The sequence below is a fragment of the Eulemur rufifrons genome, chromosome 19 (assembly GCF_041146395.1).
Source record: "Eulemur rufifrons isolate Redbay chromosome 19, OSU_ERuf_1, whole genome shotgun sequence".
In the NCBI taxonomy this organism is placed as follows: Eukaryota; Metazoa; Chordata; class Mammalia; order Primates; family Lemuridae; genus Eulemur; species Eulemur rufifrons.
Window position 1 is genome coordinate 95,046,205 of NC_091001.1, and position 24,847 is coordinate 95,071,051.

A 24,847-nucleotide genomic window follows, 5' to 3' on the forward strand; every position below is an offset into this window, starting at 1 on the left:
CCAATGAAAGCACATGGGAGAGAGTTGTGGGTAAAGAGAGGCAGAGGGGCTTTGCAGGATACTTTCCTAACTTCAGTCATCTTGAGTTGTAGAGGTGTTTGTGGAGGATGAAAGAGGTGACACTCAGAAGGCACTGTGAGAGTGGTGTTCGGGGAAAGGGACGTTGGCTAAAGATCCAAGGCACCAATGTAAAAACGGAGAACAGAAAAACAGAACTCGGATCTCTATCTGAGACCCATAGATGCAGAGAGGGGCCTTACGGCTGCCCTAAAAAGGTTGATTATCCTCATAAAACCAAAATCTGGCTCCTTAGCAGTCACCCTTCTGCCTAAAGGTTCCAGTGACATTATTTTCAGAGAGTTTTACCCCCACAAGAGCGTTCCTGGGTGTTTCTCAGGCACAAGGGGGAAGCAGCTCTCCACTGGCAGAGCCGTATGTCACAGGCCCTAAAGAGCTGGCATGGATCTGGGGTGAAGATGGGACAGCTGAGGTCTAAAATATACAGACTGGGCTTTCTAGTGTCTGTTGGGTTCCACCACCGAAGGGTGTTCAGCACCCCCAGAGCGCCTTCTGTTCATCTTACAAACATGGGGAGGGCATACAACTCTCGCTTCATGGTCTGATGTGTGGATGTGGCATTGGTCTAGTGATAAGGATCTTGTCATGTCTCATGGGGATTGCCTTTTTCTGGGTGTCCTATGTTAGGGACACAACTTATTCCCTGTTCCCTGGAATTTTCTGAAAGTTCCCGCCTCTCCTCGTTTGTGTGTGTGTACATGTGCCTGCGTGCCTGTGTGTTGGAGATGGAGCATAGGGATCCTGAAATAAGGTTTGTGTCAGAGGCCAACGAAATGCGGTGGGGGGGAGAATTAAAGAAACAAATCTGCTGTCGGGACCAACCCACACCACCCATCCTGTGCCACCTCTGATCTACTGAGTTTGATTTACTGATTGTGGAAGGTTAACTTTCCAACACAAGACATTTAGTTTTATTTTTGAAATGAAAATAAGCCAATGAAAGTAGAAACCACTGGGTCAAGAATAAGAATTCTCCCCACCCTGGGCTGCTGGCGCCCCTGGAAACTGGGCCTCTTTCTCCCACAACTTGTGGTGCTGTTACAAGTCCCCTGGGGCTGGGCTGGGCCCCTTTCACACACCCAGAAAAACTGGTTCACTGCACAGCAGGCTCCAGGGTCTTGAGAGGGTCCGCACTGCGCTTCTGACCTGGCCTGGCGAGGGCGCTCCTGACAGCCTCACAGATAGAAGGAGCCGCAGCCAGGTGTGCCTTAGCCTCAGGGATGGAGCACCGGAATAGGAGGCTCAGCAAGGCTACAGGGATCACCTGTGGGGAAAAGACAGGGCGAACTGAAGCCTGAGTAAATGCAGCCATCTGAGGAAGAACCCGGAAGCGCTAAAGCATTCTGATGTGGGAATCAGGAGCCATCACATTAGATGCAAGAATAGAAGGACATTATCAAGAATAGAGAGTAGTAATGAAGTAGGTCAAGGGCAGAGAGAACCCTTCACCCCAACTAAGAAAACTCCTATTCATCCTTCAAAACCCAGTCCAAAGACCCCTTCTCCCTCTTTTTCCTGACTCCCCTCCTAGGCAGAACAGAAGACCCCTTTCCTGTGTGACTGTAGTACCTTTTCACACCATTGTGACCACTTGTCACAGTCATGTCTTCCCCGTGAATGGAGAATTCATTATGGGAAGAATGTCACTGAGCTTTGTAAACCCAATGCCAAGCAAAGTTCCTGACACATTGAAAATAGTAAGTGTTTGTTGAATGGCCAGCAGTGGGCAGGATACCTGATCCTTCTCATGTGCAAGCCGCACATGGCAGGAAATGGGAGCAGCCCGAATATCATCTGACAGTGGCTGAGGAAAGTGGATCGCCTGGAGGAGGCTCTCGATGCATCGAGCTTTGGACTGTCCAGAGAACCTCTGTGGAAGAAACAGTAAGGCCAGTGTCAGGCTAGACGGCCAGGGGAACTGAGAACGGGGTCAAGGGAGAAGAAAGAACAAGGAGACTGGGAGGCTGGGATCATGAAGCCTGGCTACAGAGGCTGTAGAGAATTCGTCCTATAGGCAACCCCAAACTTATAATCCCCAGGTTTAGAGAAAAATTGGGTTGAAGGAGTTGATGGTGGACCTTGATTGGCTGGGTTAAATTAATGGCAAATTGGTCAAATTTTCAGCTGTGTCCCACCAACCCCATAGGTTGGTAATCTTACACTGGGGACTCTCTCCCTCCAGTTTCCTCCCTAACAAAATCTATTCTGCACACTGCTGTTAAGACTGTCCATCTGCAAACACTGTCTCCATTTTGTTACTACCCTCCTCTCTGCTCAGCACTGTCCAGTAGAATTATTATGCAAGTCACATATATAATTTCAAGTTTTCTGGTAGCGGCATTAAAAAAGAAACAGGTGAAGGCTGGGCCTGGTGGTTCACACCTATAATCCCAGCACTTTGGGAAGCCAAGGTGGGAGGATCACTCGGGCCAGGAGTTTGAGACCAGTCTGGGCAATGTAGCAAGACCCCATCTCTACAAAAATTTTAAAAAATAAAAAATTAGCCAGACTCGGTGGTGTGTGCCTGTAGTCCCAGCTACTTGGGAGGCTGAGGCTGGAGGATCACCTGAGCCCAGGAGTTCAAGGCTGCAGTGAGCTGTGATCGTGCCACTGCATTCCAGCCTGAGTGACAGAGTGCGATCTTGTCTCTAAAAAACAAAGTAAAAAAAAAAAAAAAAAAAAAGAAACAGGTGAAATCAATTTTAATAATATATTTTATTTTATCCAATAAATCCAAAATATCTCAACATGCCACAGTGCCTGGCTAATTTTTCTATTTTTAGTAGAGATGGGGTCTCGCTCTTGCTCAGGCTGGTCTTGAACTCCTGGCTTCAAGAGTCCTCCTGCCTCAGCCTCCCAGAGTGCTAGGATTGCAGGCATGAGCCACCATGCCCAGCCAATATCAGTTTTTAAATACAATGAAAAATTCAATGCCTCAGTCACACTAGCCACATTTCAAGTGCTCGATAGCCACATGTAGCAGGTGACCATTGTTTTGGACAGCACAGGTGTAGCTACATTGGCAAGTCCAAATCCCTGTCTGGCTTTAACCTTCCACACTCTCCCCTTTCTGTCCCCTCATAATCTTTCATTGATCTGTAAACTGACTCACTACTAAACTATGGTCAGACCTGTGTCCCTCACATATCATACCTAGTCTCCCTTCTGTGTGCTGGCTAATGCTTTTCTAACAGGAATGCCTTTCCTCCTTCATCTATTCAAGCCATACCACCAGGCCCAGCTCAAATATCACCTCTTCCATGAAGCTTTCTGTTTTGATATAGTGCAAACTGGTCCCACCTTCTTTATACTGGACTCCAGTAAGGACCATAGGTTGTTTTAGGGACTTAGTAGGTGCTCATTAAGTGTTTATTGATTAATTCCTTTCACATAGGGTTGCCAGATTTAGCAAATAATAAAAATACAAGATACCCAGTAAACTTTTTTTTTTAGAGATGGGGGTCTGGATTTACTGTCCATGCTGGTCTCGAACTACTTGCCTCAAGCGATCCTCCCACTTCCGCCTCCCAAAGTGCTGGGATTACAGGCACATGAGCCACCACGCTCAGCCTAAATCTGAATTTCAGATATATATGGAATAATTTTTTAGTAAAGTATGTCCCATGCAATATTTGGGACATATACGAATTTTTTTATTATTTATCTGAAATTCAAATTTAACTGGATGTCCTGTATTTTTATTTGCTAAATCTGGCAATCTCACTTCCATGACCATCTGTTGTGCTATCTGCTCAGCATCCATTCCTCCTCCTCCTGGTACCAGCACCTTGATTTTTCTTAGGGGAACAACTGCTCCCTCATGCTCAGGCCACGAGGTTTCACTGAGGCTCACCTCCCGCCCCCTCCTCCTCCATCATCTTGAAGGGAAGGCAAACACACCAGGCTGGGCAGAGCGCCCCTTCCCTGAGAGAACAGTAATTGGTTCAGGGACACACATGTGACCCAAGCCAAGCCAATCAAAGCCCTCCCCAGGCATTTGCAAAAATCACAGGGACCTTTCTGGACAAATCTTAGCTAAAGTAAAAAGAGAGAAAAAAAGAAGAAGAAGAAGAAATCACAGAGACAGATAAGCTCTTTTGCCGCTAGGGTTGCTAAGTTAGTAGGGTGTGAGGCTGGCACCATTGGTGGCCAATTTGCCACCTAATGGAGAAAACCTGCCTGAGAATGAGAGCAACACGGAGGAAAGCAGAGCTGAGGGCAGAAGGTTCTGGAGCACACTGTTAGAGTATCTGGATCCAGCTACCCTAGGACTGTTCAGTTATATGAGCTGTAATTTGTCTTGTTTAGCTTAGTATGAACTGGGTTTCTGTCACGTTTGTTTAATTTTATTTATTTATTTTTTAGAGACAAGGTCTCACTCTGTCTCCCAGGCTGGAGTGCAGTGTGGCACGATCACAGCTCACTGCAGCCTCGAACTCCTGGCCTCAAATGATCCTCTTGCCTCAGCCTCCCAACATGCTGGGATTACAGGCATGAGCCACTGGGCCCGGCTGTCACATGTTGATAACTGAAAGATTCTTACCTAATAGTTACAGTTTCACAAAATGTACCCATTTATGAACACACACACCCCTCAGAGGGGAGATGGGCACACAGGAGAGAAAGCAGCCCGTGTCCCTACAACATCTCCAAATCTCAGCAAAATGCCCTCCTATGGCAGCCCAGGCACTGAGGCCAGGCCCCGCCCAGCGCCACCCCGTTGTGTCCCTACCTGCAGCATGGCCAGAGCCCGCCAGAAGAGTTTGGAGTTGCTAATGCGGAGGTCCAACATATGGTTTTGTAGAATCTTCCCGAGAAGAACGTGAGCCCCTGTACTCACCGTATTCAACACCCACTTGGTGCTTAGCTCACGCTGGAACTTCTAAAGAGGGCAGACATGTGGGTATGGAAAATTAGAGGATGGGAGAGGAGCAGAGCGGACAGACAGGGTCCTGTTATCAGACAGAAAACCAACAGTTGAAAACCAGGGACGAAAATGCACACATAATTTGTTTGGGCAACCCAGGGTTTAAATGTTAGGACAGTAGGTGTGACCCAGGATTGTCCCAGGCAAACCTGGTGGCTTCCCCTATATGTAGTTTGTTTTGTTTTATCTTTTCTGTTCTTTCTTTCTTTTTTTTTTTTTTTTGAGACAGGGTCTTGCTCTGTTGCCTGGGCTGGAGTACAGAGGCATCATCATAGCTCACAGCAACCTCAAACTCCTGGGCTCAAGTGATCCTCCTGCCTCACCTGCTGAGTAGCTGGGACTACAGGCATGTACCACCACGGCACAGCTAATTTTTCTTTTTTTTGCATGGTTAAAACCCAGAGAAGAAAAAAAAGCGAGAAAATATTTAGGATATATATCAGAAATAAAAGGCTAATGTCTTTAATTTATAATGAACTCAAAATCGAAGAAACAAAAAGACCAAAAGCCCATTAGATAAAGGAGTCAAATACATGAACACACATTTCACAAAGGAAAAAAGAAAAGATTTACTAAAGACCCTTAAGCATGTGAAAGATGCTTCACGAATAAGAGAAATACAAATGAAATCTCCACAGAAATGGCTTTTCTCATGTATCAGATTGGCAAAAATCCAAAAGTTTGACAACACCCTCAGAGAAGCTATAGGGAAGCAGCATTCTTGTATACTGCTGGTGTGAAAAGCAAAAAGGTACAATCCCTATAGAGGGAAATTATGCAACATCTAACAAAATGACATGTGTATTTACCCTTTGACCCAGCTCTAACACTTCTAAGAATGTGCCCCAAAGATATTCTTGTGACATTATAAAAATACATGCACATTCATTGTTTCATTATTAATAATAGCAAAACACTGGAAACAACCTCAATGCCCTGCATAGGAGATTGCCTCAGTAAACTATTGTACATGTGGAAACAGAAAAGTAATAGATAATGGGAAAAAGCCCTATAAACAAAAATGGAGTGATTTTCAGAATATCTTGTTAAAGCACAAAAGAGTATAATATGATGCCTTCTGTATAAGAAAGAAGTGCGAAGTATATATACACACCTTTTTTTTGCAAAAAGAAACACAGGAGGATAAACCAGTAACTAATGAAATTGGTTATCTACAGGTATGAATGGAAATGGGATGGAAGGGAATGGGACTGAGTAAATATTAATATATTTATGATGCTGGAAATCAACATTATTGCTAAGGTAAAAGGGGAAAGAGAGTGAGAATATATAATATATACATATACGTATGTTTGTAAATATACACAAATATATACACATATATGTTGTGTGTGTGTATATATATACATATATACACATACATACACACATACTCTTGTTCTTTCTACTGATAGGGCTTAAAGGCAAAGACACACCAGTAGCAGTGAACATACTTAGCACATAGGTTTCTAAATACCAGAACCCACTAACAAGAACCATAGCTCCTTGGAAAAATGACTGATTCCAGGCCTGGACCAGAGAAAGTACAGGTGAGCCTGGGACAATGTTTTTGTGTTGCTGCATAGGAGGTTGACTGAGCAAACTATTGTATGTGTACACACACACAAATGTAAATAATAATGAGGAAGAGATCTGTAAACTGCACTGAAGTGATTGTCAGAATATCTAGTTTAGCAAAACATGCAAGATGCGAAAGGTATGCTTTACATAAGAAAGAAGAGAAAGTTCTTTACAGAAGAATGCCAATGAATAAATATAAAGGGGATAGAAATAGAAAATCACCATTTTAAAACCACCATAGTAGTAATTGATTCAGCTAAGAATCAGTGGATGAAAGATTGCTGAGAAAAAGGATTTGGAGAAATCTAACAGACATAGTCATAATAAAACGATCAAACGTAGCATCACCAGTAAAGGCCAAACTGATAGCAGGTGCCTCTTTATGTGACACACCAACAAGGGCACAGCCTGCCCTATGCAGCACTCCTGCCAAAAATTTAACCTGAATATTAGAAAGAAACAAGCAAATCCAAAGTAAGGCACATTTGGGAAAACAATTGGCCCAGAATTCTAAGTTATCAATGTCATGAAAGAGAAAAAACAAAACAAAAAAGCCTGAAGAATTCATCTAGAATAAAGGAAACCAAAGAGACATGATAACTAAATGTAATGCACTATCCTTGATTGGATCCTGGATCTGAGAAATAAAAACAACACAGGGATAATTGGGGAAATTTGAATATGGTCTGGATGTTAGATAATAGTATTGTATTAATTATCATTTTCCTGGGTGGATAATTATATTGTACTTACATAGGCCAATGACCTTGTTCCTAGGGGACACATGACAAAGTAGTTAGTATGATGTGTCATGGTATCTCCAATTATCTTTCAAATGAATTGGGGAAAAGAGAGAGATGAAGAAATGTAACAAAATGTTAATGACTGGTGTGAATCTAGGGAAAAGCATACGGATGTTCATTGTACCATTCTTGCAATTTTTCTATAGGTTTGAATTTCTTCAAAATAAGACCGTGGACTTAGAGTCACAAGACTTGGGTTCAAGTCCTGACTCCTGCCTTAGCTATGTGGCCATGATCACAATCCCTTAATCTCTTAGTTTCAGCTTCCTCGTCTGAAATGGTGACATCAAGCATACATTCCTTCAGAGACTGCTATGAGTACTGAGATAATATATTTGAGATACTCTGTAAAAGCACAAAGGGCTATACATATATTAGGTATTATGACTGTATAACGGAACCTATAGGTGTGTAGAGTGTTATATATAAAGGACGGATCAAGGTGGTGTGAGGTTAGAGAAGACATCTAAGAAGATAAGAGATCTCAAAGGAGACCATGAATGTGGAAAGCATGCCAGGAAGCAGGGACGTGACAAATGAACATGGTTTGGAAGGGAAGACAAAGACACACTTTGGAAGGAGAGTGGATCCCCTGCTCAGGGGAGAGAATTTTCCATAAAAGTTCTCAGTCCAGGGAAGTCAGCATGCCAGCTGTGTATGAGCAAGTCAGGAAGCTTCCTGAAGGAGGTGGTTTGAATAATGGATGAGAGACCACATTTGTCCAGGGCAACCATTCAGGGCCCTGGTTCTACCCCTTGGAGGGTAGGTAGAAAACTGAAGACCAGATACGTAAAATTGCTTTCTTTCTTGGGCCACACTGTAGACCTGGACTAGCACCCAGAGCTCCTGATACCCACTCCAAACTCTAAATTGCAAAGCGCACACAAACTGATTATTATTTCTATGCTTATTATCAGTACTTGCACTGGATTATAATTTAATTAGCAAGCAGAGACTATATCAGCACAATATTATCTACAGGGAATTCAGCATAGTATAACTGGCAAAAAAAAAAAATGTGCCTTAAAGGCTTTTGGATAACGATAATGACTACAGTATCAACAACTGACCTGTCCCAAATGGTAAATGAACATGTGTCAGGTGATTGGTGGCCCATTCTGTACTTTTTGCATATTCCTTCAGAGAGCTAAACCCAGTAGCCCGTTGCCTTGGAAAGTCTGACCAGTGACTTGGTAACCCAAGAACTTGCCCCACTGGCTTTGTGGAGGACAACAATTCTTCATGCTTTCTACCCTCCAGCCTTGGGTTTTCTGATTTCTGGAATCCCTCCCCCTCTGAGCCCTTCACTGTAGATATTACGTCCTCGTTCCCCATACCTGGATGAAGTTCCCTTCATATTCAAAGAACAGCAGTGGCCACGTGATGCTGATGATAGAAGGAAAGAGCTTCTTCAGAGGGGTCTGAAGAGAAAGACAGAGGAGCAGGACAGGCATTTCCAGGAAGACCTGGCTGAAACTGCCTCCCAGGGTCCCCTTGTCAAGGCTGAACCCTCACCGGCAAGGACTGCCCCACAGTGCTGTGTGTCAGGGCCTGGATGTTGGTGGTCTTCTCTTTCACCTGCTCCACCAGTGTCTGCACCTCTGTGAGGTTGTCTAGGAGAGGAGGAGGGCATCAGAGTCAAAAGGATGGCTATGCAGCTATTCTTCCAATCAGGACATTCACCCCTGTCCCTCCCTCTGAGTAGGTACCCTAAAAACCCAGAAAAATGACAGCTCCTCTGAGTCACTCTACTGCTTCCATCCCCTCCTTCCACCAATCCCATCATCCCTCTCACCATCCAGGGTGAAAATGAAGACCACAGTGTCAATTTCCGTGAGGGTTGGCAGGATGGAAGTCAAGAAGTCCTCCTGGGAGAAGGAGAACTGGGGACCCTGGGGCAGAAGCAGATGGGAGAGTCCCTCGCATGAAAACACACTAGAGCATAGGCTTGAGGACTAAAGAGGACATGGAGGGCATCTAACAGCCCTTTTGTCCACAGATGAAAAAGCTGAGGTTCAAAAAGGTAAGGTGTTTTGCCCAAGATGATGTAGCAAATCAGTGGACTACAGCCAGATTTGGGGGGTGAATCCAGAGTTTTCCACACTGCCTGTGCTGCCCAAAGCCTCACGACCTCTAACCCATATTCCCTCTCTAGACCATCTATCCCATCATGCTTCCCACCTTCCCCTTGTCCTCTACCCTCTGCACACCAATGACCTTCACACCCTCCCCGAGTCCTATTCTCCTCCAACCTGGTTGGTGAGCTCAGCCTTCTGGTTAAACATGTCACTGTGATCACCAATGAGAAAGCCACGGATATCTCGGAAATCTGGGAAGTTTAAGGACAAGAAGAGAGGTGTGATGGGCTTTATAGAAAAGGAAGGTTCTAGGCTTCGGGGAATGTCGATGGGCTGGGGGCAGAGTGGCAGGTGGGGTGTGGGGTGAGGAGTAACCCACATAGGAGGCCATGGCCAAGCTTGGGGCTGGGAGCTGAGGGATTGAGGATTGAGCTGGGATCCAAAGGAAGAAGCACTTGACAGAAATGCCTATTTAGACAGGGCAGGATGGACACTGAGGAACACCCTTGGGTTTGGAGCAGGAGAGCATCTGAAGGGCAGACAAATTGGGATCGGGAGGAATGAGGAAGGCTGTCCACATGGGGTCCCACCGGTGCCAAAAGTGTGGATGCACTCGACTCCGTCCATGATGGCGATGATGCCGAGGGTCTGCCAGCCCACCAGGTACGCTCGGCCTTTCCTCTCCAGGCTAAGGGTGGGCCAAGGGTCAGGACATGAGCAGAGAGATCACAGTGAAAAGACACCAGAGAGGTACACAGAAGAGCACGGGAGTAAACAAAAAAAGAAGCCAACCATGACTCACCACCATGCAATCCCACCGCCCTCACCATGTTGACATGTCTCACTGCCTCCCTGCTCTCGGGGTGTTTCCCCTCCAAACACATGTCCACACACCTGGTGCTGACTTGCTTCATCAGGGTGGCAATCCTGGGGCTTTGGCTGTAGGTCACCTGATGGGCCCGCTCAAATGTCCGCAAGATTTCCAGGAGGCATCTGGGAGAAAAGCCACCAGCTCCCAGGGAGGGCTCTGTGCCCCCTCAGAGAGGCTGTGTACACCCACCCGACCCCAGTGGTAGGCAGGAGGCACAATTCTCTCAAAACTAAATTCTGCTGGTCCCTGGTGGAGGCTCAGAGAGGAGCCAGACTGTATCCAGGAGGGGCAGCGAGCGCTTCAGTGGGAAGAAAAGAAGGGAGCAGAAGGAGGGACGGGACATCTAGAGAGCCCTGGGGCAAGAGGGTCTGAGCGCAGAGGAGGGGAAAGTGAGCAGTCTGCAGGGAAGCCTAGAGAATCAGGTCAGGGAAGAAGGCCATAGCAGGAGGAGCCCTGCCCTTGTGACCAACCAGGACCATCCTCCGAAACAAAGGAACCCTCGGGAGCTAGGCTAGCTTTGGAGGCCCCAGGCAGAATTAGGGATTATGTCTGGATTTGAGGAACCCAGGATCCATCGGAAACAGTCCAGACTCTGTGGTTGTTTGGTGGGAGGAACAGCATGCACTTGCCAGCTCCCTTCCCCAGGGGGAAGCGGTGGGGCCTCAGTCTTGCTGCCACCACCCAGCCTCCCGATCTGGGCCTGCCACTCCCCCATCCACACCACCCCACCCCTGCCTGACTCTGACCTCTCTATTGTCCAGATCCTCCCTACCTTTGAGAGGCTTCAATGCCCCGATCCACAGTCTTATGGGCTGCTAATAACAGGGTTTCCAGCAGGATCTTGGTGGCACTTCCACCTTTCATCCGGGAGGAGCCGCTGAGACCCTCAGGCTGAGAAGCAATGACATGGGGGAGGAATTGGGAGAGGAAGGAAGACTTGGAGACCACAGGTTAGTGACCCCTGAGCATGCACCCTGGTGAGTGACCCCTGGGCCTGCATTTGATAGTAGTGGTGGCCCGTGGTGTGCTGTGACAAGGAGGGCTGGGCTTGATTGAGAGCAGGAAAAGAGAGAAGGAAAGGGCCTCCTCCGCTCATGCCTGTGGCACCCTCAGAACTCTGAGGGGAATAAGTCACAGTCACTGGGATCCCTTGTCAGCTGGGCCAAGGATTTTTCAGAGAGTGCCTTTCTTTCTGAGACCTTTCTCTCCCTACCTCCACCGACCACCTTGTTTGTGGTATTAATAGTTTGTCAATCCAAGTACCACATTTCATATGCTTTGGACAGATCAATGAAGCAGCCACTGCACTGGTACAGATGTGGAACACAGCACACCAAATAGACAAGGAGATACAGCGAAGAGAATGACAGAAACAATGAGAAAAGAAGACTGAAAGTCAACAATTGCAAAGAAGAAGAAAGAGATGAGCATCTGGGAGGTGAAAATATGGAACTCTCGTGTAATATGGAATTTTACCTTCCTATCTCAGCAAAGGCAGATAAAGGAGAATGTCACAGATGTACCGCCCCTGGTAGAGAGAGGCACAGGCAGGGTCTTGGCTGAGGCCCGAGTAAGCATAGATGGTGCTAGTGAAATGCATCCACAGCCCAAGGAGGAAAAAGGAAGAGGAGCACCGCAGGCCAATCCTCTCCACCTGGTTTTGGAAAGGATTTAGAAAGACAGAGAATGAAACTGCATCCCATTTTTTTTAAAGCCCATATTTCAAATTTAAATATATAAAAGAGACAGAATGAGACCTAGCAATGGCTGCTCAATGCTGTCTATACACAGATGGAAAAGAGCTCCTTTAAACAGAAACTGCCGTAGGTCACCGAGGTATTTTAATGATTATTGACTTGATAAACAAGGTCAGAATGAAGATGAAATATCATAAGGTAAAAAATTAATTGAGAAAATAGGATTTGATTTATAACGTTTTAGTTGATACACAATGTCTGAGGAATTTAAACAAGATGTAACAGAACCTAAAATCAGAGGCCCCAAGGAAGTAGCAGGCAATTTCCAGATGCTTGGAGGAGGGTGTAGAAAAAGGAGACAGACGCCCTACCCCAACTGCAGGATTGAGAACAAAAGCTTTCTGTTTCTCTTGCATTTTCTGCATCCGCTCTGCTACTTGTCGGAATGTTGAACTCCAGTCTTCAATGGGGTCATTTCTGGGCTCCAGAGAGACACAAAGATCGGGAGATTGTCTGTGAGGATCTAAAGGAAGGGGCTCAGCTGGGAATCAGGATCAAAGAACACATTGGGAATGGGGTCAGAGGTCAGTAACTTCATAGAGAGATACGCTTTGGAGCAGGGAGGGGCCGTGTATGTCCCTGAACCCTAAGGACAGAGGTTAATCAAACATTCAGCAACTTAAGCCCAGAGCAAAGCCAACACTCAAGTTTAAAGTTCCAGCCTGCGAACAAGAACCTTCTTGTACAGCCTGCGAACAAGAACCTTCTTGTATCTTGGTCCTTGCCTAAGCCTCACTGCCATGGCCACACTAACCTCATCTTCTGTAGGCCCCTGGAGAAATGCCTGAAATCCAAATGTAAAAATTGCCACCTTATTTTCCATTTTAGGATCCATGAGAAGCTCTTCTGATCCCTGAAAATATATTCTGGAAATCTTTCCAAAGAGTAAGCCCTCACTACCTGAGGGAGGGATAACAGTCCCTAGCGAGGGAACCAAGCTGCCAGGTTTGAAGTACAGCACCCAACAGTTGGCTAACATTCCTTGAGTGAATTAATCAGGAAGAAATCAATGTGTTAATGAGACAAGAGAGCTACAGGCATGTTATCTGCTTAGTCACAAATCACGGAATCTCAAAAGAATGAGGATCTTCTTTAATTGATCTCCGATGGTTTTGCTGGGGGATCATTTGCGAATCCCCCATGGTGGCAGGACCACAGAGAGTTACCTCTGTGTATGGCATCCCTTAACTTCCCCTTCGTGTCCCATCCCTGCAAAGGTTCCATCCCTTCTTGAACTATTTTTGTATTTTTTCTTCTGTATTACTTCTAGAGCAGACAAGTTTCATACACATTGTATAAAGTGTCTCCTATCATCTGTCCTCAGTTCTAAAACCTCCTAGAGACCTAAGACAGAGGAGGCTTAAGCAGAGAGAGGAGACAGTGTCCATATTGCATGGTTTAAAACCGAGATTCCCAAACTTGGATGGGCATCAAAATCACCTGAGAAGTTTTGTTTTTTTAATAACTACCCATTTGTGGGTACCACGTCCACCTTGAGATTCAGATTCAGTAGTTCTGGAGTGGAGCCCAAAAACCTGTATTTTTAAAAAGCTTCCCAGATGACTCTGAAAATCAGCCAAGTTTGGGAGCCACTGACTTAAGGAACAACTGGAAGATCTCCACGCCTACATTGTTTGAAATTCTTCATTTCACTTAGTCACAGGGCCTGAAATTAGCATCCACTGCAGCAGATACATTTTTGGCTAAGGAGAGTCCTCCATGAAAAGGATCAGGGTTAGGAGTATTTCAGACTCATTTACGCCTGTGCATGAATTATACTACAAGCCTGGGAGTTGGAAAAGCACCTCAGAAAGAACCCAGCTCCCTCCCCAGACCACCACTAAATACAAAAAGCTGCTCTGAAAGAATCAATAAGCCTTTGCTAGGACCCCTCCAGTGACAGGAAGCCCTCGGCTTCATCAGGTGGCCCATTCCAATGGTTTCTTTAGCAGAGCTCCCCAAACCTGGCTGTGCACCAGAATCTCCACAGATGCTTTCAAAAAATAGATATTTCAGGGCCTTCCTCCTACAAAATCAGACCTCTTACACAAGGGGCTAGGAATCTCCTTTCTTCCTTATTTTTTTTTAACACTCCCCAGGCAGCTTATGCACAGAAACACACCTGAGCACTATTGGTTTCATGTTGACTTTCTCTGAGATCAGACAAGGTGGCCACTTAGAGAATAAGAGGGAGGTGATTTGGTGAGGAAGGGCTCTTAGGGAAGGGAACAGGTAGGAGTAGCCAGAGCGGGTAAAGGGGGGCCTGGAATGATGAGAGAGAATGGGCGCTAAAATAACAGTGCTGGAAAAAGAGGCGGCCACTTGGCACCCACTACCATGACTTTGAAAAGATGCTTGGGGCTCTCCCCAAATGAAAGCACAGATCTTTGTGGTATGCATTTTTCTGACCCCATTTTATCTGCCAGGCCATATCTTCCTGGCCTCTTCAATCCCTGTTTTGAATGTCTGCTATCTTATATTTTATATATCCTTTATAAGTTGCCTTTAATCCTTTCTGAAATAAGAATAATTAAATAAACTAAGCAATAAAACAAAACAAAAAAACCTCATAAACTTAGGGGCACCTCATATTTCCTTTAATATTCTGAGATTAGGTGACTATACTCACCTATCCTCTCCCTTGTGATCGTACTATAGACTTTGACATGTTCCCTTCCAGCCTGCCCCAGGGCTGGCCAGTCATTACTGAAGGCTCACCTGGCCATGCTCACTGGATTGAAACCAACCAGGACTGGCAGGAAGACAGCTGTGTTATCCATGCAGTAGTCCATCTGGCCTGCCACAAAGGGAGCCTGGTGGTAGGGAGAGAGAAGGGCATGATGAGGTTCTCTGAGCGGTGCCCAATGCCCACGTGCATCAGAATCCTCCAGAATGCTTGTTCCAAATGCAGCTTCCTAGGCTCACTTGTACACTCCTGGATCCAATTTTGAAAAAGAGGGCCCACATTTTTAACAAGTACCCCAAGGAAATCTTCTGCAAAATCTGAAAACTATTGAACTAAATTGTAAGCTCCTTGAAGTCAATATCCTGTTCTCCTTGTGTGCCTCCTTCCACGTCTAACACTGCTGGGATCTAGTTTCTGCTCAGTGAATATTTAGAACCAGAGAGCTGCAGAGTTGAGAGGAAACTTGGCGTCACATAGCTCAGTGCTTCTCAAACAAACTCTCTGGAAATCTTGGTGGTGGGAAGTGGCAGGCGCTGAGATTTTACATTTTTAACAAGTCCCGGATGATGCTGATGTTGCTGGTGCAGGGACCATACTTTAAGTAGCAAGGGATTAGGTGAAAGGCCAGATTTTTCTATAAAGGGCCAGAGAATAAATACTTTAGGCTTTGTGGGCTCTATGATCTCTGTCCAACTACTTAACCCTATGGTTATAGCATGAAAGAGGCTACAGACCATATGTAAACACAAATGGCTATGTTTCAATAAAATTTTATTTATAAAAATAGGCAGCTGGCTAGATTGGCCTGCCAGTGTAGTTTGCTGACCCCTGGACATCAACAACCAACCTATCTTGGTTTCTGATAGATCGATACACAGTTACTCCGAGATAGAATCACTTCCCCTCTGCCCACATTCATACATCTAGATCCAAATTAATGAAACTAAAACCAGAATTCTTGAGCAAACTTTCTATGTTCTAGCACCCACCTTGTTGACCTATCTTCCATGATACTCCATCCCCACCCACTTCCTCCCTATAAAATTGACCCACTCACAGAGAGTCCCACCGAAATGCCAATGACGATCACCTTCTTCTTCCCAGCAGCCACCTAGGTGAAGGGGATGGGCAAGGTAGTCAACTGGGAGGACCCCAGGGTGTAAACCTATTGTGTGAGGATACCAGGGCCAGGACAAGGGGATAGGCTTTGGCTGAAGGTTGGAGCTTTTATGTCCCCATGAGAAAGAACAGGTAGAGGCCTCTGGTTGAGTATCAGTGGAAAGCACAGACCTTCTTTAGTTCTTCAATCCCATGCAGGGCACTATCTTCTGTTCCCTCCCTAGAGGCCACCACAGACCTAAGAGGACAAACTCAAAGTCAGTGACATGGTTGGGAAGCAGAAGCCTATGGTTTATCAGGGCAGGCTATGTTAAGAGAAGGGAATAAAGAGAAAACTGTCATTGAGTGAACACCCACTGTTTTGGGGGCACCATGGGACACTCCATAGAGCTGAAGAACCCAAACACCTACAAGCGCCAGTCAGACAACATAAGTAATGTGAAGTGGGCCAAGCATAAGGCAATATGGAATGGTGGGGACCAAGGAAAACTAGATATAATCTCTGTCTGAAGGCATTCAAATCTGGTTTCTAAAAATCACTATTCAGACCAAACCAAATATTCCTAGGCCAGCTTGGCTTACCTGTCACCCCCTGCAATGAGGTAGGTGTAAAGAGGTTTCTGTTTAAGGCCTTTCATCAACTGGTTAAAGGAGACCTGTCAAAGAGGAGAGGATGTGAAGAGGTAATGATAGTGAAGGAACAATTATCTTGGATTTTCAGCTCCTAGAGGGCAGAGGCCATATAATGATTCTCTTAGACCAGTGCTTAACCCGGTCCCACATGGAAGCTGGTACTTAAAGATGGTACTTGCAGATGATTAATTGGGGGTACATGGATATAGAGACATTGGCAATAGACTGGTGGAGCTCAGACAGGCTCAGAAGGAATGGAACTCCATGGTGAGACCCAGCTCCTGGAGGAGAGAGAAAGCCAGGCCTGGAGCCCAGGTCTAATGATGGATCCACCTGGGAGCTTAGCTATGATGAACTTTATGGTCCTGAAGGTAACTCCCAGAAGGAAGAGGAAGGACAACTGGGGAACAGGGTACTCACTGACATGAGGAATGCCATCCGGCCCGAGGTGCCCCCTCCACTCAGGACTACCAGGCCCCCATCGGGCTCCTGGAGGAAGGAAAAATGCCTAGGTCACCAGGGCCCAGCTCAGGTTGGGGGAAGCACATTCTTTTCTTTGTTAGTAATGGAAGGGGAATTGGAGAGAATCCTTAAGCATCTTCTCATCACAGAATTGAACAAAACATAGGCAGCGTGGTGTAGCAAAAAGAACACTGGATTGGAGAAAGAAACTTCAATTTGACTCCCATCTCTGGCTTAGTTCTCTTACTTACTCAAATCCTTACTTATTCCAGGAAGGACTGAAAGCAGCTTTGTCACCTAAACAAATAATAAAAGTAGCCTTATCGAGCAATGATTAGCCAGCTGTATTTGAGCAAGCTACAGTGATTATCCTTTCTAAGTCTTTGTTTTCTCATCTGGAAAAAAAAAACAGAGGATAACACCAACTTCACAGGTTTTTGTGAGGGTAATGGGTGTGAAAATACACTGTCAATTTTAAAGTATCAAGCAGATAGTAGCTATCACTATTATTGATTATTAACAATAAGATGACAATAAGGATCCAAAATGGAAGACGAGGGGAAAGGAGACCTGAGATCTATAAAAGTGAGAAATAGAGACCAAAATCAGCGAAAGTTAGAGGGAAACAGAAAAGTTTAGGCAGGAAGCAGATGGAGGGTCAGTACCTTCAGTACTTCCTGAACTTTCCCAGCCACTTGTACCATGGTGGTCAGAATTGATTCACTGTAGAGTCGCTGTAGGGAACAGGCAGGAATCAGAAGCCAAGAAAAGAAGGACAATGGATTCAGGTGTGGAGGGGGGGAATCACAGGGTTTCCAAAACAGGAGCCCTGGTCTGGGAGGGCAGAGGTTGAGGTGGCATCTTTATTTGCTGTGTCCAGGGGATGGATGTGGGTCACCTGGTATGTGGGCATGCCTTGCACCTCCTCCTGGAAGATCTCAGCATCACATTGCCCCAGTAAGTGAACAATTTTTTCAGCATCCGCTTTGTCCAGGTCCTGGGTGAGTGGGTTTGACTTCTCTGTGATTGGCACAGCTGCCTCATATCCAGACAACTAGAGGGAAGACAGGACAAGGATGGAGGCAGGAAGTCAAAGCCTCATTCATGCCTGCTGGGGGGGAGTGGCAGCAGGTCACAGCATTTGGACTCACATACACACACACACACACACACACACACATGCCCCACACCAGAAACCCAGCCTGCACTTGGCACTCTGTGCCTATTAAGGAAAGGAGATTAGGAATGAAGATAGGAAAGAAGCAGAGGTGAGCAGAAACCCAGGGTGGAGGGAAATCCAGATGAAACATGATTCCAGGAATCAGTGCAGAAAGCCAACATGGAGAAAGGGTCTCACCTCCCACTTGCCAGGCTCCGGGGTCTCAATCACATGTTGAAACCGCTTTGTGCCCGGCATGGTCCTGCACTATGGACACACTGTCCTGCCTGCCTCTTTAGCCACACAAACCCCTCTGGTCACAATGACTTTGCTTCCAGCTGGCAGGGCCTTATCTGAGCCACAGTGATGATTATTAACCCAAGAACCCTAGCCTCTCTGAGCACCACCCCCTGCACCTCTGCCTGCACCACCCTTTGCTGGTCACCAGGACTCCAGGCCTCTGGTAACCCCAGGGAAGCTCGTGGGGTTCCACTTCGCATGCACTCTCACTTGCCAGCCTCTGCTTTGGCCCCTGAAGAGGAGGAAGACCTGAGGTTCATTATTCTTGCCCTTTAGACACAAGGACCTCTTCTCTGGAGGACCTAGAGCCTGGGAGTGCAAGACGACACCCAGGGCAGCAAGAATCCCTGGGCAAGAGTACTCTGGGACCAGGATGCCTCAGGAGGCCAGAGATCAGGGTCCTCAGGTCAGCAGAAGTTAGAGGACCTGGCTCATGACTTGATCACATGCTCAGCACACACAGTCCCCTCCTGTCCCACTGGTCCTATTTTTCCCTGTCCTCTCAGAAAGGAAAGCAACAGAAGCTTCTGAACCGCAGGTGTGCACACATTGACCTGGATATTACAGGGGGAAAAATGCCACAGAAATAGAAATACTGCACTGAAAATTAGAAACCAAAAAATCTGCCCTAAATACAATGTTAGTCAACGTTTATTTACACTGAACAAAGTGCTTTTCACATACAGTATCTCATTGGATACAATAACATGAAGAAGTCGATACTGATGATTTTTCAGACGATGAAACTGAGGTTCAGAGAAATTGAATTGGTTGCTTAAGATCACACAGCTGGCCAAATCGGGAGTCACACCCAGGTTCTCGCTCCAGATTTCATGCTTCACCAAAGCATTAAATAATTTAAAGACTTACATGTTTACTGACTGAACAAAGTAACAAATTGATGCAAATTAATAATAATCACTCATTCACATAGTGTTGTAAGATTTATAAAGATCTTTCCCCAACATTATTTCTTTTGAACTCACAACAGACCTGTGAAGTTTCATTATGTTCTGCTTTACAGGTGGAAAACCTGAGGTGCAGATTAATCAGTTTTTCCAAAACCATACAGTAAGTGGCAGAGCTTACCAAAAAAAAAAAAAAAAAAAGGTCATAAGTTTTTGCTCTTTAATTCCCCCTAATTCCCCCATAAGCCCAGCACTTTAACAATCGTATCTCCAGCTTTTTAACATAATGCCAGACACATAGGAGATACCCAATAAATATTTGCTGAATAAATGAAAGAATGAATGAGAAAGCGAACGGAATTAAATCAGATTATGAATGGGAAAGACTTAAAAGCTGACGCAATCTACAAGTAAGAGATTGTTAAAACAATTATCATCTCGATCACTCTGTCCCCTCTCCTCTTAGCCCCTCCCGCACCAGAGGTGGAATTCCTCCTCCTAACTTGGCTAATTCCATCTGAGGAGGGAGGGGACCTCCCAGACGCCCAGGACCCTCGCACCTGCGCCTCGCGGGTTCCCCTGCTTGAGACGGGGGAGAGAAGGGATGGGGGCTCGGGAGGCCGCCATAGGGAGGGTCGTGGGAGGAGCCCCGGGAGCACAAGGGGGGGAGGGGGGATGACGGTGGCTAGAACCCCGGCGGGGCGGGGCAGGCCCGCACGTCCCGGCCGGGCTGCGGCGGAGAGAGCGGGGCCAGCTCTGCAGAAGGCGGCGGCTGGCTGGCCGGGACGGTCACATCCCGCTGCAGGGGCCGGAGAAGGCAGCCGCACTGCCTCCCGCACCGGGGACCCAGGCCAGCCGCCAGGCCGCGCCGGCAACGCCCCCTGCTCCGAGACAGACTACGCGGCCCGTCCGAGCTCTGGGGGCTCCGCAGACCCGCGGTCGGCGCCCGCTCCGCCTCTGCCCCGCAGCTGGGCCCCGCGCTGCCTGCCTCGCCCAGCCCGCGCCGGGATGGGGTAGGGGCAGCGCCACAGAGCCGGGCGATGGGCCGCCCTCTGGGCACCGAGCAGCCCCCCGAGGCCTGACCGACCGCGAGGACAGGCGGAGGTGGGTGTGGGCAGGGCAGACCGCGCACTGGGGGCGCCCGGGTACTGCGGGGGCGGGGAAGGCGGGGCGGGGGGAAGATGGGTCTTTGTGGGCCGTGGGGGAGCCCGAGGGAGCTGCTGCCCGCCGTACGTTCTGGGCAGTCCTCGACCCCCCCCCCCCCCAACAACTCCTGCCACCTCCAGGAGCCCCGCCTGGATGTCAAGCGGATGCCCCAGTTCCCCCCAGCAGACTCGGTGGGGACCATGGCTTCGTTGATGCCCCTCTCCCCATATCTAAGCCCCACGGTCCTCCTGCTGGTCAGCTGTGACCTGGGCTTTGTGCGAGCAGGTGAGTAAAGAGGGATGCTGGTGGGGGTCAACCGGAGCTAGTCTGTGGGTGAAACCTGTTAACACCCTGGCACCCACAGACCGGCCTCCCTCTCCTGTGAATGTGACGGTCACTCACCTCAGAGCCAACTCGGCCACTGTGTCCTGGGACGTCCCAGAAGGCAACATCGTCATTGGCTACTCCATTTCCCAGCAAGTATGAATCACCCTTCTGCTCCCCCAACCTGTGTCCTTGGATCTCTGGACATTCCTTCAGCTACCTCCCCCCAAACTGCTCTCCCAGAGGTGGGGGAATCTGGGAGCTGATGTTTCCTGGCTCAAGCTGCTCTTTTCACCCTATACCCTTGGAGTGTTTGGATGTTCAAAAGTCCGGGGTTGAGCCTTGCGGTCTGGCACTGGGGCGAGGCTGTCCTCCTCTCCCATCATCTCCCTGCAGCGGCAGAATGGCCCCGGGCAGCGTGTGATCCGGGAGGTGAACACCACCACTCGGGCCTGTGCCCTCTGGGGCCTGGCTGAAGACAGCGACTACACGGTGCAGGTCAGGAGCATCGGCCTTCGGGGAGAGAGCCCCCCAGGGCCCCGGGTGCACTTCCGAACTCTCAAGGGTTCTGACCGGTTACCCTCAAACAGCTCAAGCCCAGGTGAGGGTCTGAGCACAGATTATCTGGCTTCTTCCCTGGCTTTTAGCCTCTTATTTACTTCCCTAAGCCAAGCAACAGTCTAGCTTAGATGAATAGAAGAGTGATTTAATTCATTGTACTGCCAGGAAAGGAAGGAAAAGCAGGTGGGCAGGAGACTGGGTACAGACAGGCTGATATTGAATTGTATGGGGGAAGGGCTTTTAAGCTTCCTTTTACCCAACCTCATTTCACATCAGCTGCAGCCTGCACAAGTGAGTACCTGACCTGCAGCCGTCCTGCTTTTTGGTCTTTAACCACTTGTCCACCAATGGCTTCCCCCCAGAGAGGGGCTACCGTATAACTCGAGGGTCTACTATGATGGGTCTACTCTGACTCTAATCCCCAGCATCTCCATCGTGCATACATCTGCATAGATATAGCTGTTCCCCAGTAACCCAGAGTCTGGCTTCTCCCTTCTCAGGTGACATCACAGTGGAGGGTCTGGATGGAGAGCGACCACTGCAGACCGGGGAAGTGGTCATCATTGTCGTGGTGTTGCTCATGTGGGCTGGTGAGTAAGCAGCTTGATGGGGGACCAGGGACTTAGGTGGTGGGACTCAGTGAAGGTGGGAGGTGGCAAAGGTTGTCAGGAGAAAAGGGAGTGAGAGAAATGGAGAGGGGAGATGCTTAGTTGAAGGGGAATGATCAGGAGAAGTTTGAAAAGAGGAAGAGGAGGCTGTTCGGAGCCAAGAGAGGAAGATTTCATAGGCACCAGGAATTCAAGGATTTTCTTCTTGGATTTTTCTAGAAGCTGTGTGGATATCTCACTCCCTTCAAGGCTGTGAGTGGGGAGGTCACGATGAAGGCTCAGATTGTATTGTTGTGTTTCAGCTGTAATTGGGCTGTTCTGCCGTCAGTATGACATCATCAAGGACAACGACTCCAACAACAACCCCAAGGAGAAGGGGAAGGGGCCGGAACACAGTCCTCAGGGAAGGCCGGTGGGGACGAGACAGGTGATGTGGGGGCCGGCCAGTGAGGGCGGGAGGGGTGATTCTGCCCCTGAGGAACAGCCAAAGAAAGGAAGAAGGCCAAAGAGGGGCAGGAAAAGATGGAGAATGGAAGGCCTGGGGTGGAGGATGCTGGAGAGGAAAAGTGGCTCCTACTGCTTTCCTAAAGTTAGAGACTCAGGCCATTTTCTTTCACAGAAAAAGTCACCATCCATCAACACCATCGACGTTTGAGTGAAGAAACAGAACCAGAAGGGAGATGCACTAACAACCTGGGGATGGGGATGGGGTCAGGGAGAGCCTAAGATGGTGATCTGCCTGAGACTTGCAGAGGGTAATGACACTCCCACAATCTCGGGCCTGGTACCCATCCTCTTTCCACTGTGAGCAGAGCCAGAAGGTAGGTCTGTTAGAGTCTGCGCTCCTAGACCTGGGGAGTGGATATCAGATAGGATATCTCCTCCCATCCCCCAGGTCCAGGGGAGATTCACTTGCTCTACCCTATCCCATCAGGTCCCAAATGGGGGCCCCATTTCACCTGTATCAGGACTCTCGGCATCCCTAGCTGCCCCCACATCTTGCCTCTGGGGTGTTTCTGTGGGTACTTCCCTTCCCACAGCCAAATAAAAGGAATCTTCTGGGCCTAGAGGCAGATGCTGCACTGCACTACTCCAATGTCTTCCATGGAGCCTCAGGTGCTCCCCCTCACCTGGCAGCCCCTTCAGCTGCTGGTGATCTCACCCCTTGGACATTTTTCCAATAAAGATTCTTGGACAAACTGGAGCTGACTGTATGGTATACTGTATGGTATGCTGAAGACATTTCTCTCCTGACTCTCCAAGGCCCCTCACACCACCGCCAACTTGATAGGAGCAGACTGTCACTGTAAAGTGTTTGCTTGGATTCTCCAGCCTGGAATAGGTGGAGAGGGACCAGGAAGAAGGGGTGTAGAAAACTAGAGCCCTAGTTTCTTTTGCTTTGTTGGGTAAGAAGCAGGTAAAAGAGAGGAGGAAGACATAAGTTCTTCCTGCAGTGGAAACTAAGTATGTCATGTGAGAGGGCCAATAGCCTTTTTATTGTCACTGCTCACAACGACAGCCCAGCTCCTCATCGTTTATTCTTCTGACTCCTCCATCAACCCTGGGTGAATGGTCAGAAAAGGACTGAGCAGTGACTTGGGGATTAACAAAAGAGCAGCTACACTAATGGATCCTTCAGTGGCATGTGCTCCTATACTATCTGTTCCTGTGTCTATTCTTCCCTCCTTTGCTTTCCCTTTCATCTCTGTCTCGCTCTCTGTTCAGTTAGTCAAACTCAATAATAATTGTAAAGCATAAATGAGTTTATGTTCATGCTCTGCCACCATATCCAGAGGAGGATTCTGAAAATAAAACTGAGGAGTTGGAACTCCCCTGTCAAAAGAATTATAATTTGGGCTCTGGGGCCTACTTGTTTCCTGTGAAAATAGGGGCTGTTCTTTCCTAATTTCCAAGGTTGGGGTTGGTGGCCATGAGACAAATATCTGTTGACATTTGCAACCATTGTGGGGGAAGCCTCTGGACCCAGAATCTGCCTAGAGAGCATATGCTAAATTTCTGGAGGGTTACAGTGCTTCCCAACTTTGGATCATTCCAGAAGAGGCTTACAAACAACCCCTTTTCTGCATTTCAGTCTCACTGATATGTGACAAGAAATCAGACCAAAAATCCTGAAAGGAACCCCAATCCAAACAAAGATCAAAAAGTCAATATCTTTTCTACTTAACCAAGCTCCAATCCCAGATTTCACAAAACTTAACCTATCCGGTGAGCCAAGCTCTGGTCTGCCTTCCACCCTGAACTGTAAAAGCATTCCTATCTAAGCAGCAATCTCTAACCCACCATTACCCAATTTGGAAGTAGGGTACCTTACCTTTTCCTGGCTGCTGGTTCCAAAACACTTATGTCTCAGACTCTGGGAACATCATTTCTTGGAATGGAAGTGTCACAGGGTATGGTAGCATGAAGGAGGTGAGAAGAAATATAAAAGGTGTTTAAGTTTATCAACTCTGGGTTAAATCCCAGTTCCATCCCTTACTGGCTGTGTTAGCATGGGCAAGTGACCTCTTTAATGCTGAGCCTCCTGTTATGTAAAAGGAGACAAATAGTAACGCTATCCCCTTCAAAATGTGGTTTTGAGATTACATGGTATAATGCACGTATAACATTTTGCACAGTACCTGGCAGACACATACTGAGCATCCGCTGTTAGCTATCATTATTAGCCTTCTGATTCCGTGCAAGTCATGTAAGCTATTTGAGTTCAATTCCGTCAACTCCAAAAGGCCTATCATAGCAACTGCCCTGCTTTCCTCCAGGGTTATGAATATCAAGAGCGCACTCAGCAACGCTTACAACATCAAAGAGCGAGAAAGACTTCGACTATG

The 24,847-nt window shown here is 47.4% G+C and overlaps 2 protein-coding genes across 3 annotated transcripts; one reads left to right on the forward strand and one right to left on the reverse strand.

The window, feature by feature from the left end:
* Window positions 1-961: 961 nt before the first annotated feature.
* Window positions 962-18,501, reverse strand: GCKR (glucokinase regulator). The gene is made up of 19 exons (XM_069494990.1): window positions 18,353-18,501; window positions 17,894-18,049; window positions 17,661-17,729; window positions 16,954-17,022; window positions 16,483-16,556; window positions 16,072-16,138; window positions 15,839-15,892; window positions 14,814-14,908; window positions 12,407-12,512; window positions 11,111-11,229; window positions 10,362-10,460; window positions 10,058-10,155; window positions 9,642-9,718; window positions 9,185-9,281; window positions 8,905-9,002; window positions 8,727-8,810; window positions 4,811-4,960; window positions 1,814-1,948; window positions 962-1,342 (listed from the first exon to the last, which is right to left on the reverse strand). Exons 1-19 carry the CDS (start codon window positions 18,410-18,412, stop codon window positions 1,172-1,174), a joined length of 1,878 nt encoding a protein of 625 aa, XP_069351091.1. The 5' UTR covers window positions 18,413-18,501; the 3' UTR covers window positions 962-1,171.
* A 1,618-nt stretch (window positions 18,502-20,119) lies between these two features.
* Window positions 20,120-23,205, forward strand: FNDC4 (fibronectin type III domain containing 4). Of its 2 annotated transcripts, XM_069494192.1 has the most exons (7): window positions 20,120-20,466; window positions 20,649-20,793; window positions 20,873-20,988; window positions 21,229-21,433; window positions 21,894-21,983; window positions 22,304-22,428; window positions 22,621-23,205. In XM_069494192.1, exons 2-7 carry the CDS (start codon window positions 20,673-20,675, stop codon window positions 22,654-22,656), a joined length of 693 nt encoding a protein of 230 aa, XP_069350293.1. In that variant the 5' UTR covers window positions 20,120-20,466; window positions 20,649-20,672; the 3' UTR covers window positions 22,657-23,205. The 2 variants fall into 2 exon arrangements, with proteins under 2 accessions (XP_069350293.1, XP_069350292.1); XM_069494191.1 differs by having other exon boundaries at window positions 20,123-20,466; window positions 22,304-23,205.
* Window positions 23,206-24,847: the final 1,642 nt, after the last annotated feature.

Excerpts from the sequence above, each read along its gene's own strand:
- GCKR (XM_069494990.1), bottom strand. The coding sequence starts at position 18,412 with ATGCCGGGCACAAAGCGGTTTCAACATGTGATTGAGACCCCGGAGCCT. Across the intron at positions 16,557-16,953 it reads GGATGGCATTCCTCATGTCA|GTCTCCTTTAACCAGTTGAT; the intron begins GTGAGTACCCTG and ends CCTCTTTGACAG. Across the intron at positions 8,811-8,904 it reads CTGTGGGGCAGTCCTTGCCG|ACCCCTCTGAAGAAGCTCTT; the intron begins GTGAGGGTTCAG and ends CTTTCTCTTCAG.
- FNDC4 (XM_069494191.1), top strand. The coding sequence starts at position 20,673 with ATGCCCCAGTTCCCCCCAGCAGACTCGGTGGGGACCATGGCTTCGTTG. Across the intron at positions 20,794-20,872 it reads CCTGGGCTTTGTGCGAGCAG|ACCGGCCTCCCTCTCCTGTG; the intron begins GTGAGTAAAGAG and ends TGGCACCCACAG. Across the intron at positions 21,434-21,893 it reads CTCAAACAGCTCAAGCCCAG|GTGACATCACAGTGGAGGGT; the intron begins GTGAGGGTCTGA and ends CTCCCTTCTCAG.